At 41.5% G+C, this 19,914-nt stretch overlaps 3 protein-coding genes across 3 annotated transcripts; 1 reads left to right on the top strand and 2 right to left on the bottom strand.

Moving 5' to 3' along the window:
• Positions 1 to 3,832: 3,832 nt before the first annotated feature.
• On the bottom strand, positions 3,833 to 6,014 carry K441DRAFT_673591 (uncharacterized protein; the record flags this gene model as incomplete). The annotated part of the gene is made up of 2 exons (XM_067650664.1): positions 3,833 to 5,400; positions 5,456 to 6,014. 2 exons carry the CDS (start codon positions 6,012 to 6,014, stop codon positions 3,833 to 3,835), a joined length of 2,127 nt encoding a protein of 708 aa, XP_067508738.1.
• A 1,391-nt stretch (positions 6,015 to 7,405) lies between these two features.
• On the bottom strand, positions 7,406 to 8,251 carry K441DRAFT_539850 (uncharacterized protein; the record flags this gene model as incomplete). The annotated part of the gene is made up of 1 exon (XM_067642576.1): positions 7,406 to 8,251. The coding sequence occupies one exon, from the start codon at positions 8,249 to 8,251 to the stop codon at positions 7,406 to 7,408; it is 846 nt and encodes a 281-aa protein (XP_067508737.1).
• A 1,441-nt stretch (positions 8,252 to 9,692) lies between these two features.
• K441DRAFT_602353 (uncharacterized protein) lies at positions 9,693 to 12,379 on the top strand (the record flags this gene model as incomplete). The annotated part of the gene is given in 12 exon segments (XM_067645266.1): positions 9,693 to 9,750; positions 9,799 to 9,893; positions 9,975 to 10,183; positions 10,235 to 10,499; positions 10,552 to 10,621; positions 10,781 to 11,057; positions 11,112 to 11,142; positions 11,185 to 11,259; positions 11,313 to 11,663; positions 11,714 to 11,818; positions 11,830 to 11,857; positions 11,919 to 12,379. 12 exon segments carry the CDS (start codon positions 9,693 to 9,695, stop codon positions 12,377 to 12,379), a joined length of 2,025 nt encoding a protein of 674 aa, XP_067508736.1.
• Positions 12,380 to 19,914: the final 7,535 nt, after the last annotated feature.

Raw genomic sequence — 19,914 nt, 5'->3', positions numbered from 1 at the left:
ACTAGCGTTTATTCCTAGAAGTAGACAGATAAAGAATAGCACCCTATTGCTTACTACTTAAAAACTATAATAGATACTAAGCTAAACTACCCAATCTATAATAAAGAAATGTTAGCTATTATCTCTAGCTTTTAGCACTGGCGAGTATAGCTAAAAAGGACCCCTAAGCCTATTTAGGTGGTTTCGGATTATAAGGCCCTAAAATACTTTATAATAACTAAGGCCCTTACGGCCTAGCAAGCGCGCTAGGGAGATATTTTATCCTAATTTAACTTCCTAATTATATATAGGCTAGGCGCTACTAACCATGCGGACGCTTTTATAAGACGTAAACAGGACCTAAATAACTAGATAGCCGCGAAGATCTTATTACGGACCCAGACGTTACTATAACTAGAGTACCTTAACCCTTAGATATAGGAAGAACTAAGTACTAAATCTCTAAGCGCCAAGATATGTTCTATTAACCCTATAGAGTTTAACCTTATTAATAAACTACTATAAGTAAACCGTACGGACCCTTCTCTATAGGAATACCGCGAAAAGGCAAAGGATATTACTAGCTTATGGTCCCTTAAAAATAGACTGCTTAAGTACTGGAAATGGCTAGTAGTAATAAAGGAACGGAATTTACGAACCCGGCTTATTACTAAAGCATATACCTAGGTCTCTACGGCCTACCCTAGAAAAAATAAGACCTATAAAATTATTAGTAACCGTTACTACTAGCCTAGAATGGTTATAGATATTAACCGTTATATACGGAACTGCAATAACTACTATAGGTTTACAATTCTACGAGATAAGACCTTAGGACTGTTAAAACCTTTTCTAATACCTGACCGCCCCTAGTAGTATATCTCTATAGACTTTTATAAGCTACCTATAGACCGCGACGGATATAACATGGTTATAATTTTAGTTAACCGCTTTAGCAAGCGCCTATTCTTAATTCCCTATTATAAGAATATTAATGCTAAAAAGGCGGCCTAACTATATATCTACTACGTCTACCATATTTATAGACCACTAGATACTATCGCATCTAATTATAGCCTACAATTTATATCGGCCTTCTAGAACGAGTTTACCCGGATCCTAGGTATTAGGCTAAAGCTCTCTATAGTATACTACCCCTAGATAAATAGCTAAATAGAGATTATAAATTAATATTTAGATTAGAGACTCCGGCCTTTTATTAACTACTTTTAGGATAACTAGGGCGAACTACTACCCCTAATAGACTACGCCTAGGCGACCCTACCCTATAATTTTACGGGATTTGTACCTATCTAACTAAAAATAGGGTATTTACCCTAAATAAGCTTTAACTGGGATAGATTAGAAGGACTATAAACTATACGTAAGAAACTATCTTATAAGGAAGCCCAGTAGTACGCTAAGCACTTAAAGGAAGCCTAGACGGTAGTCCGTATAAATCTAAAAAAGGCTTAAAAATTAATAGAATAGTAGGTAAATAAGTATAGGCGCGAACCTAACTTTACCGTAGGCAATATAGTCTAGGTTATAATAAAGAACTAAAAGACGGAACAGCCTAGCTATAAGCTAGACTATTAAATAGCGGGACCGTATAAGGTCCTTAAGAAGATAGGTAACTTATATAAAGTAAAACTCCCGGATTTAATTAAGGTTTACTCTATTTTCTTACTAGATAAGCTATAAAAAGCTATAAATAACCTATTACCTGGATAAAAGAACAAACCTCCCCTACTAATTTAAGTTAATGGCGATAACAAATAGGAAATTAAAGAAGTACTAGCCTGTAAACTAGTAAGGAAAACGCTAAAGTACTGCGTTAGTTAAAAAGGCTATAACCTAGACCCTACCTAGTACCCTATATAGAACTTTATTAGCAGTCCCTATAAGTTTTAAAATTTTTATAGCCGTTACCCTAATAAACTAGGACCCTTAAAGTACCTAGACGAGTAGATAGAGTGCTAGTATAGTAAAGACAATAGGCTACCGGAAGAATATAAAGATAAGAACGCCCTATAGGAGTAATACGGATATATAAAGCCTAAGGGCAGGCTTTACTAAAGGGGGGGGTAATGTTACGGCACTGGCAGAAAATGGTAGAGCTTGGTAGAACTTCGCACCGGCAAGTTACCACAGATTGCCGCATATTGCGGTTATGTGACGCGAAGATCTTATAAAACATTAAGCGGCGCTACTCTTCTTCTCCTTTCCTTTCCCTAGCTTTAGATTCTCGTTTATAGACAATCCAATCGTATAGGCTTACGCGTCCCTCTTACCATGCTTATGTCTCGATTGACTAAGTCGCTAACACTAGCTTTACCACTATTAGAAAGTCTCTAATTATTTAGTCGCTATATACATCTAGTAGGTTAATCTTTTAATAGTTATTATACGTCTTCTCCTACTACTATAGCTAGACTTTAAAGCTCTAGTTCTTTGGGCCCTTTTTGACCTTAGCATATTAAGTAAATAGGTAGAGCTAATATACTATATTAGTAGGGGTAACTCTCTTCTTAAAAGACTAGCGTATTATATATTAAGTCAATACCTAGTATATCGGTGTTAAGGTTCCTAGCCACTATACCAGTAATATAGCTTTATAGGGAGACTAAAGCTGCCTTCTACTTCTTATATTCCTTCTTTACTATCTTATACCTCTTATAGAGAATTTAAAGCTTATTCTTTTTATCCTTAGAGAGAGCTATATATAAGGTTATTCCTAGCTTTATATCTTAAGGCCTAGGAAAGACTAGTTTAAGTAAATAGAGCAACTAATCCCGTTTAGTTAAGGGGTCGACGTATTCCTATACGTCGCTTATTCGAGCTTAAAGCCTAATAAGGTTAATCTATTCGTCCTAATCAGCTTAGTTCGATAATATCACCGTTATAGTACAGCTTAGGTAGGTTAAGAAGTTATATTAAAAGGTGCTTGTAAAGACGAATAAAGTATCTAATAAGGGGTACGATTAATTAAATTAATTAGTTAAATAGGTGTAATATAGCAAGTCACCTAGGTTATAACTGTCGATCGGTAGTCTGTGTACCAATTATAGGTAAAGATAAGGAAGACTCTATCTATTTAAACTATAATTAAAAGAAACTATTTATATATAAAGAACGTGTCGGAAATTAAAGGGAAATAAGGGGGTAGGTACGTAACAGAAATAGGGGGTAGTAGTATAACCGGAATGAGAACAAGGATAGAGTAATAGGCTAAATCCAACCTGAATCAACAGATCTTCTGCGTCGCCTCCCCCGCCGAAATCGACACAACCTTTATTATTAAAAACTATAAATTTACCTTTACCATCAGTTCAAGCGATCGTGTAATTCTATCTGGCGCAAGTATCACTCATGCTGGTGTTATTATTGTTTGACTTTTAGTCAAACACCATTCACGTTTCACTGGGCTCCGAAATCACGAGGGTTGGAACGAGGAATTGCTGTGAGATGGCGAGTAAATTTTTGCTCCTGTTGATCGAGATTACTGTTGTAACACGCAATGGTGATGTTGGCGTCAGGGGTTTTCTTCTTGGCGGTTAGCTATCTTCCCTCCTCTGATTAAAGTGCCAGTGATCTAGTAAGAATAGGGGGGCAGTAGACGCCACGAGATCACTGTGTTCAGTAGGTATGGTAGGGACTGTTCATTGGGATTACTGATGGGCCTCTACTGCCTGCGTCTTACTATTCTATCTTCATTCTTCATATTTGGTAGATGCCCATGAAGGGGACATGTCCAGCATTGTATTCACCTGGTCCAAGCAAGAAGTTAACAATAACAAGGGTTGTGTTATTGTTTCTCACACTGAGAAAGGGTCGAGTAGATAGGTTTGTATTATATGGAACTTTCTTTGTCACCCGTAACCCCCCGGCCTATTAGATTAAGAAGCGTTTTCTGGTTTCTCCTTCGAGCTTCCCCTGCTGTCATCGATCTTGAAAGTGGATGTCCTTGTTCAATTGTTGACGCTGCTGGTTGCACTTGAGTGGCTGCTTCCATTGGTGGCGACGTGGATGTCGGGCCTGCCCAATGTCCTTGCTCCGATAGAATTGGGGACAGCACAACCGAGCTTGTTGCGCTTTGAAAAGTTAATACTGGGGTTGAAGGGGAGTAAGCTTGATATTGGTATTGGGCGTGATATTTCGGTTGCGTTCGGGGAACCTGTGCTTGCGTGTTTGACCAAGACGCCATAGGTTGATGATACTGATATTGAGATTGGGAAAGTTGAGGGTTAGTAGGTGGAGATATTTCCATGAACGTTGAGGCGTGGCTTACAGCTCGCTGATGCGGATTGTGTAGTTCGTCCGTATCATTGCCTTTCGCCGCTGGGACTTCTGTTGTGAAATTCGGACCCGCGAAATGGTCAGTTGATGCATCTCCCGACATCTCGAATCGAGATGTTGCCGTTTGTTCCCATGAAATGGTTGTTGATAGTTCTTTAAATGAATCACCTGACTGTAATTGTGCAAAGACGAGATTGTTTGGCATGTCGGCGAGGGAGACTTGATTTTCAGGCCGCTGTACTGATAGGTCAGCCATCGTTTCCGCTAAGCTTTCGGTTGCAACAGCTGAGTCAAGATATGTTGCTCGGGGAGACCGATTTTGTTCCGGATATAGAGAAAGATGGGTGGATTGTGAAGGTTCTAATCCTGCTTGTTGTGAACGTAGACACTCGTTTAAGGGTCGATTGCAGTCCCCCAAGGTTGCCTGTGGCTCGGGATCTAAATAGAGGTCAAAAACGTTTACCGGACCCAAGGTGTTGGTCGCGCTGAAACCCCGGGTTTCCGCCTGTAAAGTATGCCCAGGAGAGCATGGAGATTCCGAGGAGATGGCTTGACAAGAAGAGATGCTCGTGGAATGAACGGCAGGTGACAAGGGTCTTGCGCTTCCAGAATATTGAGGTGCCGATGTGGGAGGTTGGGTTGACGGTAGAGAATGCGCTATATAGGTTGCTGGAGACTTTAATGAGCTGCGAGATATATCAAGATAGTGCTGTGAAGCCGTTCCCTGGGTTGGCTCACCCGTCGACACCGAAACAACCGAAGGAGTCTTTTGCCAGGGTTGAGGGCAGGGGTACGATGTGGGAAGAGCTACTTGGCCAGCGTATCTTGGTGAGCTTGCTGGATCCCAAGGCACCATCAGAGATGTTGTAGCAGATGGCCCTGTGATTGATGAATGCTCTGAAGAAACCGGTACACTAGATGATAATGACCGTGTCAATGTATTGGATACGGATCCAGACGATAATATCGTAGCTGGAAATGGGTTGTTGTGATTCGATGACCATTCTTGAACTGCAGGCTTTGTGGACGAGGTCTTCGTGTTCGATATTGGGAAAGCCGTTGAGTTTGGAGGGGATACAGCAGAGGTTGGTACCCGTGTTTTTTGAGTTTCCCTAGAGGTCCCTAAGAGAACCGTGTCAGTACCAGGCTGGCTGTCATGATATCAGGGATACAGTACCTTCATCCCTCTCCTCAAAATCTCGAGCTTTTCTTCTTCTCTGTCGTGGGCTAAGAAGGTCATCAAGAAACGTAGCATCTTGGTACTCTGGAGGTTCTACGGTCAATGTGGTAGCTGCTTTCTCCAGCGGAGCCAAGTATGCTAGCACAGTTGATAGAGCCTGGTGACAAGTGCCTAGCTCCATCCTTCGATTAACCAACTTTTCATTATCATTGAAAACCCATCTGACCCTATTCTCCCATGAAATGCTCCCATATCCCTCTTTGTCTGACCTCACTCGCTCCACCCATCGCCCAATTTCGTTGAGAGCGCCTTTGGTGCTCAGTATCACACCTTTAATCCATGGCAACTTCCCTGGAGTAGCTACGAGTTTTGATTTTACCGATGGGGAGTGCACGAGCCGCTCTGTCTCTTCGAGGTCAAGTCGAATTCTCTGGATCATGCGTACGAACACCCCATTTTCGGAATCAACCGAGTAAAGCTTCACAGCGTACTCAGAAAACTTGAAGGCGCTGTTGATAAACGCGAAGACAGCAGCAGTGCTGAGGGGGTCGCCCATCGTGGCCGGGTAATTGCCCTGCTTGAAGATGATGTACCCAAAATCGGAAAGTGAGTGGTGCGGGGTTAATGGGTGTCAAGTAATTTGGAATCAGCCGGGTGGTGCGAAAAATGGGGCAAGACAAACTACCCGTGAAAAAAGCGATTTCCAGTCCAGTGAGGCTCATGAGCCTTGTTCAAAAAAGCGAAAGCCTAACCGTCTTTTGCACGATGCGGCACACAATGTTGAAGTCCTTCGACTCATCACATCTCAGCCCCTTATACCCGCAGTTCAGCTGAACTCGAATATTCTGCTAATATAGCAAGGTTATCTACAGGCTCCCAATCATGTTCGAGGCGCGGAAGTAGGACGACAAAAGGGATAAAAATGTTGCAGGCGGCAGGACTATGGCTGAAAAGCCTTCTATTTCAGACAGGATGACTTGCAGGGCTTTAATAGCGAGTGAGCCTACACCAAACTTTAGGCCAATTAGGAGAATACGCTTAGGCCACCCGTGAATTTGGGATTTGAGAGTGCTGCCATCATGGTGTCGAAGGAATGTGCGAATAGTTTTGAGTTTATGAGTTGTAGCATTCGAGGATTAGCGAGATCGAGGAGATAGTATGCCGAACCGTAAACGGGCACTTGTCTCGTGAATTTGCAGTCCTCAAATGAATCAAATTCAATAATCGAATCTCATGTAAAAACCATTTTTCTTCTACCTATGGCCAGAACGCGAAGTCGGGACGGGACGCCTCTGAGCGGGAATTATGATGTGATCAATTTTTCACAAACAGAAAGTGAATAGTGCCAATGTCTGGGTCGTTGCAAAAACACTTAAATCGATACAGACAGGTGATTCGTCCGGTGCCAGTTGAGGGTGTGGAGGAGGCTAGGAGGGGCTGAATGACAAAGTGCATGTGAGGGGCACAACTCGTTTAATAGGCGGCACTAATGCCCCGTGGGGTCGCTAAGTGGCGGCTCGTTAGCGAGAAAATAAGGTTTAACCGACGCCGAGTGACATGCCGCTCTCGAATTCAGCCTCACCTCGTCTCCCATCACCAACGCTATTATTCACCACTATCATCCACCACGTCTTATCTCCACCATGCACAGTGATGCCTGCTAGCAAGCTAGTCAAATTCAAGTAAATGTGTTGGAGTGCTACCTATCAGCCTGAAATGTTGTAGCAAGACCAAGGCAAAAGTGGGACATCTAAACTAGTTTTGGTTGTTTTCTAGCCTGTGTCAGCCTGGGAGCCCCTGGTCTCGCTACAACATTTCGGGCGGATAGGTAGTAGGTGCATTAATGGTACTCAAGTCATAATTTGAAGCCGATCCTCGATCAAACCGTTCCGTAAACTAAGAATAGACCACCCCAAAGGCCACAAAAGCCACAAAAGCCACAAAAATCTACATGCCCAGTCCCGATACCACCTCAGTCTCACCCAGCACCCGTGGTGGTGATAGTATCTCCGCCTCATCACTAACAGTCTGGAGGAATGCAGGGAATACGAGCAGGCTGTCGGGTTGCCCCCTACCCCGGAAATCGAAGCTGAATGAGCCAGGCTGGGAGAACAGAAGGAACGCGAATTGAGCCGCACGCTTCATGATTCCCTCGAGATTACGCTGACGTGCATTCATATCGATATTCGGGTTGATGAAGGGATGGAGGACAGACTCTGCAGCGGCAAGGATCTGTGCGATATTGCCATTTCGCACGTCATTGTCACCAGGTTGCTGGCCATATTGTTGCTGAAGCAAGACTCCGGAAATGGTCTTCCATTTGCTGAAGAGAGCAGACTGGGCTTGATCTAGATCATTAGTTCGAACAAGGCATAGTAGTAGGCCAGACTTACAAGAGTTTGCGTTGTTGGCGCTGCTTTGATAAGCCGCAAGACCTAACACTTCATCGGGGAGGAAAGATGGTTGCCCGTCTGTCCGGCCCTGGCACCTTGAAAGGATCAAATACCCGAGAAAGAGTCTGATTGTAGGCAATCGTGTCGTGGGATTGAGGAGAAATTTTAGTAAGGCAGATGTCGGTATACCAGTTGCTTGTGACAGATCAACCAATCTTGCCTCATCTACCATCTCATGGCTAATGGGGCCACTGTAGTAATAGTTCTGGACGTGGTTCTTGATGCCGTCGCGGATTTTGGAAAGGCCTCCGATAATCGCATCGTCCTCGGCAGGCTGAGGTAAGAGGCGGTCAACGTTTGTCGCTGTGACCCCTTTGACTTCCCTAGTCGTGGCAACCATGCCATATGTCTCTTGTCCCATATGTCCCGCTCCATTAAACGGAAGATGCTGCTGCGGATAAGACGATTGTTGTCGTTTTCGGTGAAATAGGACGAAGGCGATTAAACCTGCGAGTAAAGCACCAGCGAGAGCACATCCAATTCCAATCCCAGCGGCTGCTCCAGTACTGAGTTTTCCATGTTGCGATGAAGTTATTGTGGGGGTTGGTGGGGATGTGGATGTTGATGCGGCTACTGTAGATGTTGCCGTAGAGGTTAGTAAGGATGTTGATGTTGATGTTGATGTAGTTGTTGGGGGGGTTGTTGGGGGGATTTGTGAGGATGTTGGTGTTAGTATGTCGGGTGTGGTTGCTGTAGATGCTGCCGCGGAGGTTGGTGGGGATGTTAGTGCTGTGTCGGCTTGGGGGGGCATCGTGGGGTGATTTTCAATCGCAAAAATTAAAATACGGAAGGTGAAGTTGATTCCAAGAGGCTTCGATAGCAGCTAGAAGCTCCAGGCCAGGTCTAACAACTGCAGCGTTTAACGAGGATTTATGGAGAATATTCAATCAGTCAATCATGGGAACGTAGAAGCAACTGATGGAACTAATGATCTATAAATTTACCTCATCTTCTCACTCCATTCACCCCGCGCCACGGCTTAACCGTTATGAGGCAATCTTGGCGAATCTAAGAGAAACATCCTAGCCAAACCTTAGCGGGGCACATTGTCCATGGATCCAGATTCTAGAACAAACAGATCAAAAGAAATCATCGCTGCCAAAATGTTTGCAAACGCGGCCACCCCCTCTTTTTTAGTGCCTAGTCAATTTCTATTTAGAAATCTGAAGCCTCGATCGTTGCTTGGTGGCGAAGTCAGTCTCTTATTAGCCATCACTCTGCATAAGTCCCTGTAGCCTGGCCCAAGAGGTAAACGAGGCTAGTGCTGCTTCAGTCGAATTTTGTGAGAATAGGGCATGTTCGATAACTACCATTTTGAAGGGGGTCCTGGTGGAACACCGACACGACCAGGTTAATCGATTCTGCCCATTTTTGACCTATTTTCACCATCACGCGATCTAGTTCGACGCCAATCATAAAGCCATATATATTAGCCACAGTATCGATAGGCTTTTCCAACGCCCTGGGCGGATTATATAACTATCAGTCTCATCTGGCGACGCTCCTTTCTGACGAATCGCCTGCCGAACGAACGCCTTCCACCAGGTGGAAAGGCTGCGGCCACCTGGTGGAGTCGGCCTGGCCAAAAAAAGTTATCGAACATACCCTAGATCGTAGGGCGTCCACACCTCTTTTCTCAAAAGTGAAGCACCCAAGAGCGCCCAGCTGTGGTACCATCATTTTCAGTCTGCAAATGCCACCTTGCCAATACCCTCATACATCAACCTTTTGAACCCCTCCGACCAACTTCTTCCGTTTTCAGCCTTTCCCGATGTGTCATCATGTCCGATAATGTTTCACGGCCAGAATTGGTCATTGCCATCGATTTTGGCATGACATGTATGATCTACCTCATCATTTTTGGACCTTCACTCATCGTTTACACAGGTACCGGCGTCGCATTCTGCAACATCGCAACTGGAGAGGAAAATGTTCGTTGGCTGCAAAAATGGCCTGGGAGATCTAGCGCTGTGGAAAATAAGGTACTTTACTGTCACGCGAGTTCCAATACCTCTGTTGGAAAATAAATCTCCGTCGACGTGAGTACTAACCAAATTCTCAAGGTTCCAACTGTCCTTGTGTATCCCAAGAATTCCACTACACCATCGTCATGGGGCTTCCTTTCAGAAACCTCGTCGGAGCAGATGAGTGATAACAAAGAATGTAAGGAGTGGTTCAAGACATTTCTGGACGAGGACAGGCTCCTCCAAGCTCGAAGAGACACGAAGAACCAAGATGTGTGTCCGGAGTCAATTCAAGAAGTTGAGCGGCTGTAAGTGTGTGTCGCATTGTTAGATTGACATCATTCTGACAGCTTTTGCAGATATTGCGATTTCTTCAGATTTCTGTACCAGACGATTCAACAGAAGTTGAAAGGCGAATTGGCTAATCGATGGGAGGATGCAAATATTGAATTTATCTTCAGCGTCCCTACAACCTGGAAGCCGGTGCCGACCATCGAAAGATTCCGATCGACAATTGAGCGGGCTGGATTTGGCAGGTATCCGAATCATAAGGTTGATATTGGATTGACTGAGGCCGAGGCAGCAGCTGTTCATACTGCACGCGAGTTTCCTAGGCTGTTCAATGTATGGTTTCTTTCCCGTTTGATTTAGATCTACAGGCTTACCAATGGTGTAGGAAAGAGACGTGCTACTAGTTTGTGATATTGGAGGAGGAACAACGGTTGGTACCCTATTTACTGTTGTATGTTTATGAATACTGATTAGAAATTTTAGGATTTGAGTGTTCTCAGAGTTACGAACACAGGCGGCATGGGGTCGTTGAGCTTGGAGCAAATGGATGTCGTACAGGGTATCTCCAATTGTCTCCCCTTCCATTGGGTCTATAACATCTAATCCGTCTTGAGGTGCTACAATCGGATCCGTTCAACTTGATACAGCCTTCGAAGAATCTGTTCGTAATCGACTAGAGTTGGCGAATCGAATAACACCAACAGGGCTCCAGCCAAAGGAATTAGACGATATAGCCTGGCAAATGGCCAAGAGTAGAGAGTATCAAAACGCGAAGTGCGAGTACGGCTCTTCGGACGATGTCGCTGACTACTACCTTGCAATACCTAAAATTCATCGTGGCTATGTGAACGAAAATGTGGGAATCAAACACGGAGATATGCGGCTCAAAAGGTCAGTACGTGTAAAATCTAATCTGAAATACCACGATAATTAACAATATATCAGAAATGAGATTCAAGGGTACTTTGATGCTCAGGTAAGTAGATCCCCATTTAGGTCGGAAGAGAACTGAAAGCAGCAGATCGTGAAGCTCTTCGAACTCATCGACAAACAACTTGTCCGCTTGCAGCAAAAATTTCCACAAGAACAAGTCGTGAGTTTTTTTCATGCTCCTATGAAGAGGTTTGAATCATTGAAAATCCACAGGCCCACCTCGTGGTCTCCGGAGGTCTGGGGAATTCTGCGTATGTTCAGGGACGTCTTCGAGAGCGCTACTCTTTTGGCAACGCTCCGTTTCCCAATGCTCGATCCCTGCAAGTCAGAGTAGCTCCTGATCCACAACTCGTCGTGTGCAAGGGTATTGTTGCCGATAGAGTACAAAAAATCAGGACGAATAGATCAGTTCTCGAATGGCGATGCAGTCGAGCCTCGTATGGCACGGCATGCAAGGTACTCTTCGACCCGCAAAACCCCCAGCACTTTGGACAACCTACACAGAAAGATACTTTCGATGGAAAGCTATACATTCCTGATTGTATCAGCTGGTTTATCAAACAGGTAAAATTACACATTAGGGAGCGTTGTCAAGAGGCTGACTTGCATTAAAGGGTGAACCCGTGTCAATTGACTACCCTATCGTGAAGCAATTTTCCCGTAAATGCCCTCCAGCGACCCCATTCAACCCAAACCCGTCCCGCATATTTCCAACAGCTGTCGTCTCCAGCGAGATGGACAAAGACATGCTACCTCTCGTCATGAACACCTGCAAGTTCTCACCACTACTCTAGCCTTAACCTAACTGACCCTCGACAGCCTGTCAAAAACTCTGCGATATCTCTTCCGACTTCTCTGGTCTCCCTCTCACCATGTTCAAACTTAAGAACCGCCATTGGTGGAATACGGGGCAAAAGTACCACCGCATCAATTATGTCATCAAGGTCGCGCTGGGTGCTGCGGATCTCCGTTTCGAGCTGTGGCACAATGGCATGAAACTCAGCAAAGATAATCCGATTAAAGTTGAATGGCATTCTGCACCGGCACCGGAGCCACAGGTGCTGAACAGGTTTAATAGCTTGGGAGAGCAGTGGCAGCCTGCGGAGAATGGTGGGATGACTTATGGACAGACGTACTTACCGCAGCCGCAGCCTCAGCCGCAGATCGAAGTTGCGAAAAATTGGGGTTCGGGAGAACAGTGGCAGCCCGCGGAGAATGGTGGGATGATTTATGGGCAGACGTACTTGCCGCGGCCGCCGATTGGAGTTGCACAAAATTAGGGTGGGAATGCGTTTGGATAGGAGTTTTATATTTCGCTGATGTGTTCGCGAATGGTTTCAGGCATTAATAATACTTGTATATGATGTAGGCGAAGGTGGAAATTCATGCCAGTGTTAATGATATCTTATACACGTCTACCTATTCCTACTAACTTAGTAATTAGAGACCGACCACAAGACCGCAATTTACTGCAACCTATAGCAATCTAACGGTAATCTGCCGTATTCTGCTATATTCTACCAAAGTCCACTAAATTCTACTAAGGTCCACCAAATTCTACCAGAGTCCACTGAATTCTGCTAAGCTCTACTAGGACCGCTACCTAAATCCTATTCCGCCCCGTGCTTAATAATATATACCCTTTCTTCCCGTTTCCTTACCTTCTTTCCTTATATGATGTTTTAATTTTATTACACAGTGTAACGGGACTAGCCCAGTTACAGTAGGAATGTCTTGGTGAAACACTCGACAGACGAATTCCGACGCTTTGGCCGAATTCTGCCGAGTTCTGCCAGCTTGAACGACTTCTGCCAAGTTCTGTCAAGAATCAAGATCAATCGAATTCTACCGAAGACTGTCGAAGACCGCGTGCGCACGTGCGCACGCATCGACTACGACCCCTGACTATTTAATTATAAGATTCTCTCGTTATTCCTTTCTCTTCCTTACGCAACGTCTTGTTTTCTGTAAGAGCTATACCCCTAGATTTAGATAGAATATTTGTCGATCGGTAGTCCGTGCACCGATTGTAAGAAAAGAATGAGGACTCTGTCTATTGAATGTGGCTCTAATAGCCTCTATATATACATAGGAAAGGTGTAGGAAATGAGAACGAGACGGGGGTAGGGGGTGGGAATGGAAACAAGGGGTGGGTGACCGAGTCAATGACTGACTCAATGACTGACTCAATGGGAGGTAGCTGAGTCGGTGACAAGATAACCTGATTCAGGTCGACAATATTATACTATTCCTTTAAATCTGCCCCAAAGTCTCTTCGCGCCCTTACACACAGTTTATATACATAGCTTAATAATATCTACTTTGCTATATATTATCGCCGCTTATACTTACTCTGTAACAATAGGTAGCTACTATATATACAGCACCAAAATATATCTTTTTTAAATACTTATTTATTAATAACTATAAGATATTGTATAATTACAGCACCTGCTGTACTAACCGCGTGCTTACGCGGTTCGATACACCAAGTACGCGTTTACGCGTTTAGTTCGCTTACGCGTCTGGTGCACTCCTAAAACACTAGCTTAGGGGGAAGGTGCGTTAGTATATAGACCACGTAGCCCACCTCAATAGAATTAACAGTCACTACCGTCTAAATGAGCATATAATACTATACGTATTTCGTGCCCCTAGACACGACTTACTTATACCATTAAATTAGTACCAATACTAATTAGTAATCGCGCACAGATTAGGAGATACACACTTACTTAGAAGACGTCTAACGCTCCACCTTACAAGCCCCTATTTTAGTTAAAGAGAATTAAAGTACTTTAGATTTGGAAGACGTCTAACGCTTTACCTTACCTAGAATTACCTTAAATCTACTCTAGTTTTAGAAGACGTTTACGCTCCACCTTAATTAGAGATATTGACTACTATACTAGTAGTTAACGCGACTATATTAAGAACGCGATTATACTAAGAACGCGACTACCCTAACTACCTTAATACCCCGGCCTTCTCTCTAACCCCTTACAAAGACCTCTTACCCTTCTATAAACCGTTACGGGCCCGTTAACCGATTTTATAGACCTTTATAAGACCTCTCCTACCCACTATGCACCAGAATATATTATATAGTATAGCAGACATTAGTAAGCAAGTTAGTAAAGGTTAAAAGAAGTGGAGATAAGGAGTTAACCTTACGTCTACGGATAACATTAACGACTATATTTAATTTAAAACCCTTAAGTACAAATACTTTAAGTTTATAAATAATGACCTATAGGAATAGTACTAGGAAGACTTCGCGGACTTTATAGAAGCTATTTTTAAGGCCTGTAACCCTACTACTATCCATAACCTATAAACCCTTTTATGTTACTAAGGCGTATAGGTTAAAAGGGATAAACGAGTTACTGTAGTATAGTCTCTATATAATATAATATATAAGGAGGACCAAATAAAATAGACTAAGGAAGAAATTCTAGACTAGTTTAACACTACTAAGGAACTCTTTACTTCTTCTAAACTTAATATAATCGCTAGCCTTATACTTAACCCTCTTAACTAAATTTATCCTATAAACCTAAGTAGTTTTAAAATTGATCTTACGGGCTAAAGTATACCTAGTATTTAAGTTACGGACCGTAATACCCCTATAACCCAAATTACGGACTATAATACCCCTATAAACTAAAACACGGACTAAAACCCTTTTATTATTTAAGCTATAGATCCGCAAGCTATATATCCGCAAGCTATAAATCTATAAGCTATAGATCCGTAAACTACCTAAGTAAAGACCTATGGCAAGGAGCTAGCTAATTTAGCTAAGCTCTATACCGATAAATCTAAGTACAGCAGTAAAAACGATAATTTTAACTTTAAACTAACTATCTTTACGGACCTTTATTAGAAGGCTAATATCCCTAAATAGGAGTTTAGCTAAGCCTACTTTACCATACTGCGCGGCCTAGCACTTAACTACTACTATACTAACCTTAAGAGCAACCCCCTTAGTATTCCCTTTAATAAGCTATATAAGGCTATATATAACTACTTTAAAGGGCCAAAATATAGGCGTAATATCCTTACCTAATAGAATGCGACTAAGTTACGGACCGTAATAAATAAGAATACTAAAAAATTAACTATAGAGTGCCTATAAATCCTTATTAAAGACCTCCGCTACCTATAGTACGGTCTTAATATTAAGCTTTAAATGGACGACTTCTTATATAATAAACTAATTATGGCCTACTAGGAAATGGAACCCTATAAATACGCCTATTATAAGCCTATAGACACTATAGCTGGCCTTATTAACGATTTACGGTCCTCTATTATAATATATAAAGCCTTAAACCTACTAGGCAGTATTTAAGCCTTTATTACGGACCTATAAAATCCGTAAACTAACTTAAATACCTACTTTACAAACTACCGCTACTGCTAGCAGCACCTATACCGACTAGGTTCTACCCGCAACCTCTATAATAACTCCCGTATAAAAGCATACCCCCACAGATAAACCAATTAGAAGTGCTTTATATGCGGTAAGAAAGGATATTAGTCTATAAGGCATACCTAAAAAGAACGTAACAGGTTTAAGAAGAAATTTAATAAACGGATTAACCAGTTTATCTTAGAATATAAAGGAAAGGAAGTAGAAGAGTCTCTTAATAAGTTAATAGAAGCCCTTATAATTAATTTTAACTTAGACGCTTAGGAATAGGAGACCTTAGAGACGTTCCTAACTACTTTTAGACCTTTTACGGACAGTTAAGCCTTTAATACTATAACCATATTAGCCGACCGTTCCTTTATACACTTAATTGTACTCAAAAACTGGCCTATAAGCACACCTGTTAGACCCGTTATAGACGTTATGGACCATAAATAGGACCTATTTACATATATTACTACAGAACGCTATACCCCTAAAGAATTCTATGGCGTTATAATCGATATAGGTGCCTCTAAGAAGTCTACTATAGGTTACGGATAATACCTTATATATAAGACCACCGTAAATAATAATATAGACATTAATACTATGCAATCTAGGGCCGTAAATGTTTAATTCGGCATCGGCTTAACTATATTAATTAGATTAGTTGCAGTTGAGACCCTAATTAGCCTAGTTAACTTCCACGTGGTAAAAGCGGATACCCCTTTTCTACTCTGCCTTATAGATATAAATAGGTTATAGGTCTACTATAACAACGTTATAAACACCGTAATTGGCCCTATAACTGCCCTAAGAAGTAAATATATTACCCTACTAATTATATAACGTTTTAGACACCCATTCCTTATATAGGGAGAGACTTTACGGACCTATATTTAGGAATCTTTTAACTATAACCTATACTACCTTACTAGTACGGAGATCCACCGCCTATACCGCCGCTTCGGCCACCTATTAGCTAAAAAGCTATATAGAGTCCTTAAACGTTCTGGATATAACAACGTTAATAGGAAGGCAATTAACTACCTAACTAAATACTGCTCTTTCTACTAGAAATACGGACGTTCCCTAGGTAGATTTAAGTTTACCCTTTATAAGGACCTTAATTTCAACCACTTAGTATACGTAGATATTATGTACATTAATAGCAGTCTAGTATTATATATAATTAATAAGGTAACCCGCTATTAAGCCGCCCATTAGTTGCAAAATATATCTATAAAATATACTTAGGATATTTTATAGACCTGCTAGATTAATATATACCTTAGGCCTCCTAAGTATATTACCCACGACGCTAGTAGGAACTTTATTAGTAAGGAATTCTAGTAGTATACTATGGCCATAGCTATATTAATAAAAGCCATTCTAGTTAAGGCGTACTAGTCCATTAAGCTTATTAAGCGAGCTTACTTAGCTTTATAGAGAGCTTACCAGATTATTATAGATAAGTGTAAGAATATCTAAAAGGAACTGGCTTTATAGATAGCTATAAAAGCCGTTAACGACACTACTGGCCCTGACGGACTAGTACCTACCCTCTTAGTCTATAGAGCTTACCTAAGGATAAGTAACCTAGATCCCCCTACCCCGTCTATTACGGAATAAGCAGCTATAATATAGAAGGCAATAGCCGAGATAGTTAAACTATGGGCCAAATAAGCTATTAATAACGCCCTATACTACCGCAACGGACCTAATACAACCCTAGTACACAACCTCCCGCTTAACTCTAAAGTCCTTATATGGCAAGAAAGCGGCAATTAGACTAGACCTTACCGTCTACTAGCCGTAAAAGACGAGACCTGCTGTATATAGCTCCTTAGTAGACCGATAAGCTTTAAAAGCACATCTATAAAACCCTATTTTCGGCCCGAAAGCACCTATAACGTTAAGCCAGACGAACTAGAAGTACCCGCTGAGCTAGATAAACTAAAAGCACCTACTAAATTAGATAAACTAGAAGCACCTACTAAACTAGATAAACTAGAAGCACTCTTACCTACTAAAGAAGTCCCCTAGAAACCTACTAAGCCTATAAAACCTACTATAAAGCGTGGCTAAGGGTGCCCCTAAAAGTACCCCGCAACTAAAAACCCTATAATGGAGAATTACCTAACCTTTATAGACACCTCTATAGGTATATCCGCAAAACAATCTCCGCCTGCGGATATATTAGTTTTAATATAGGAAACCCCCTTTATAGACTTACGACGTAAAGAGATTAACGGACTACTTAAGAAGGGCGTCTTTGCGGTTATAACGGAGAGAGACATTCCGCAAGGCGTCTATATATTTAACTCGCGCTTTATTAACAAAATTAAGTACCCTAGTACTAATAAAGCCTTTAAAAAGTCAAGGCTTATTATATAAGCTTATAACGACTAGGGAAAGGATCTTATCCTTATATAATCGCCTATAATTTAACGGGTTAGTTAATAGATTATACTTGCGCTTATACCGGGTCTATAGAAAACTAAACCTATAGCTTTTTACTTACGGGATATCTTATAAGCCTATATGCAGTCTAATATCTACTTAAGTAGGGATATCTTTATATGGCTACCGCTCGAGCTTAATCTATAACTAGGAATAATTTTATAGGTTATAAAACCACTTTACGGAGTACTAGAAGCTAGAAACCACTAGTTTAAGATATACTACTAGCACTATGTTAGTAAACTTAAGATAGAGCAGTTAACCTATAACCCTTACCTTTTATATACCCTATTGAACGGCCTTAGCATCATTAGACTCTAAATAGATAATACCCTCTTTTTAGCGGACTAAACTTTTATGGACGCGGAAGAAACCAAACTATAAGAGGCTAAGTTCCTAGTAAAGCCACGGGAGCAGTTAACTAAGTAGACTCCAATTAAGTTTAATAGAGGCTTAATTATATAAAAAGGCAACTTAATCTAGCTAACTTAGGAACGCTAAGCTTAAAACCTAAAGCCTATTACGGTAAAGCCTATAGACCTTACTAGTTCCTGCAAAGAGACCCGTAAAACCATAAATATAAAGGACTAATACGCTGTATAGCGTGTAAGAGGTGCCTATATTACCATAGTTTGTTAACCCAAATCTACCTATAACTTATCCTTTGCGGCCTAGGCAGTAGATTTATAAGAAGAAAATGTTAAGCAGCTTAATAAGCGCATTTAATGGCAGATTAATAACGCGATAAGAGGATTTACTTTTATACCGCTAGACCTAAATTCTATTAGCGTAATGGTATTTATAAACGCCTCCTTCGCCAATAATAGGGACCTGTTATTGTAAATTAGCTTTATAATTGTACTTACGGACTATAATTAAGATGTAAATATACTATATTAGTCTTTAATTAAATGTAAGCGAGTAACCCGCAGTATACTAGCTTCTAAACTATATACACTAGCCTATGGCTTTAATATAGCAGCCATAATTAAATTAATAATCTAGAAGATCCTATAACTGGAGTAGCTACCCCTAATTTTATATACCGATTTAAAGTCCCTCTATAACTGCCTAGTTAAACTAGGTACGATATAAGAAAAGAGGCTTATGGTTGACCTAATATGCCTATATTAGGCCTATAAATAACGCGAGATTATAGAGGTTAAATAGATTAGCAGCGGAGATAACCTAGTAGATGTTATAACGAAGGTAAAGCCGTGTTAAGCTCTTAAAACCCTAATTAATATAAATAAGCTTAACCTAAAGGTTATAGAATGGGTAGAGCGAGACTAATAGAGCATTTATGGTTTAGTTACAGCCCGTTCGGAAGGCCGTACAGTGTATTTACGGCCCGTTAAAGGGCGTATAGTTTATTTTANGGACCNTAAGCAGGACTTACGGCTAGCTTGGAGCACCGTTCGGAAGGCAACCTAAAAGGCACCTTAGGAGGGATTTCCTATGTATTTTCTTACGTCTTTTATAGTTCTATTAAGGCAATTACGGAGGCTATATATAAGTGGTTCCATTTTCTAAGTACCGCTAGTATATAATTATAGCACCTACTATACTAACCGCGTGCTTACGCGGTTTGATATACTAAGTACGCGTTTACGCGTTTAGTTCGCTTACGCGTCTAGTATACTCCTAAAACACTAGCTTAGGGGGAAGGTGCGTTAGTATATAGATTATATAGCCTACCTTAATAGAATTAATAGTTACCACCGTCTAAATGAGCATATAATACTATACGTATTTTATACCCCTAGATACAACTTATTTATACCATTAAATTAGTACTAATACTGATTAGTAAGCGCGCATAGATTAGGAGATACGCACTTACTTAAAAGACGTCTGACGCTCCACCTTATAAGCCCCTATTTCAGTTAAAAAGAATTAAAGTACTCTAGATTTAGAAGACGTCTAACGCTTTAT

This window comes from Cenococcum geophilum, assembly GCF_001692895.1.
Source record: "Cenococcum geophilum 1.58 unplaced genomic scaffold K441scaffold_4, whole genome shotgun sequence".
Lineage (NCBI taxonomy): Eukaryota > Fungi > Ascomycota > Dothideomycetes > Gloniales > Gloniaceae > Cenococcum > Cenococcum geophilum.
Note: the sequence above shows the minus strand (reverse complement) of the source record. Positions and strands in the feature narration are given on the sequence as shown.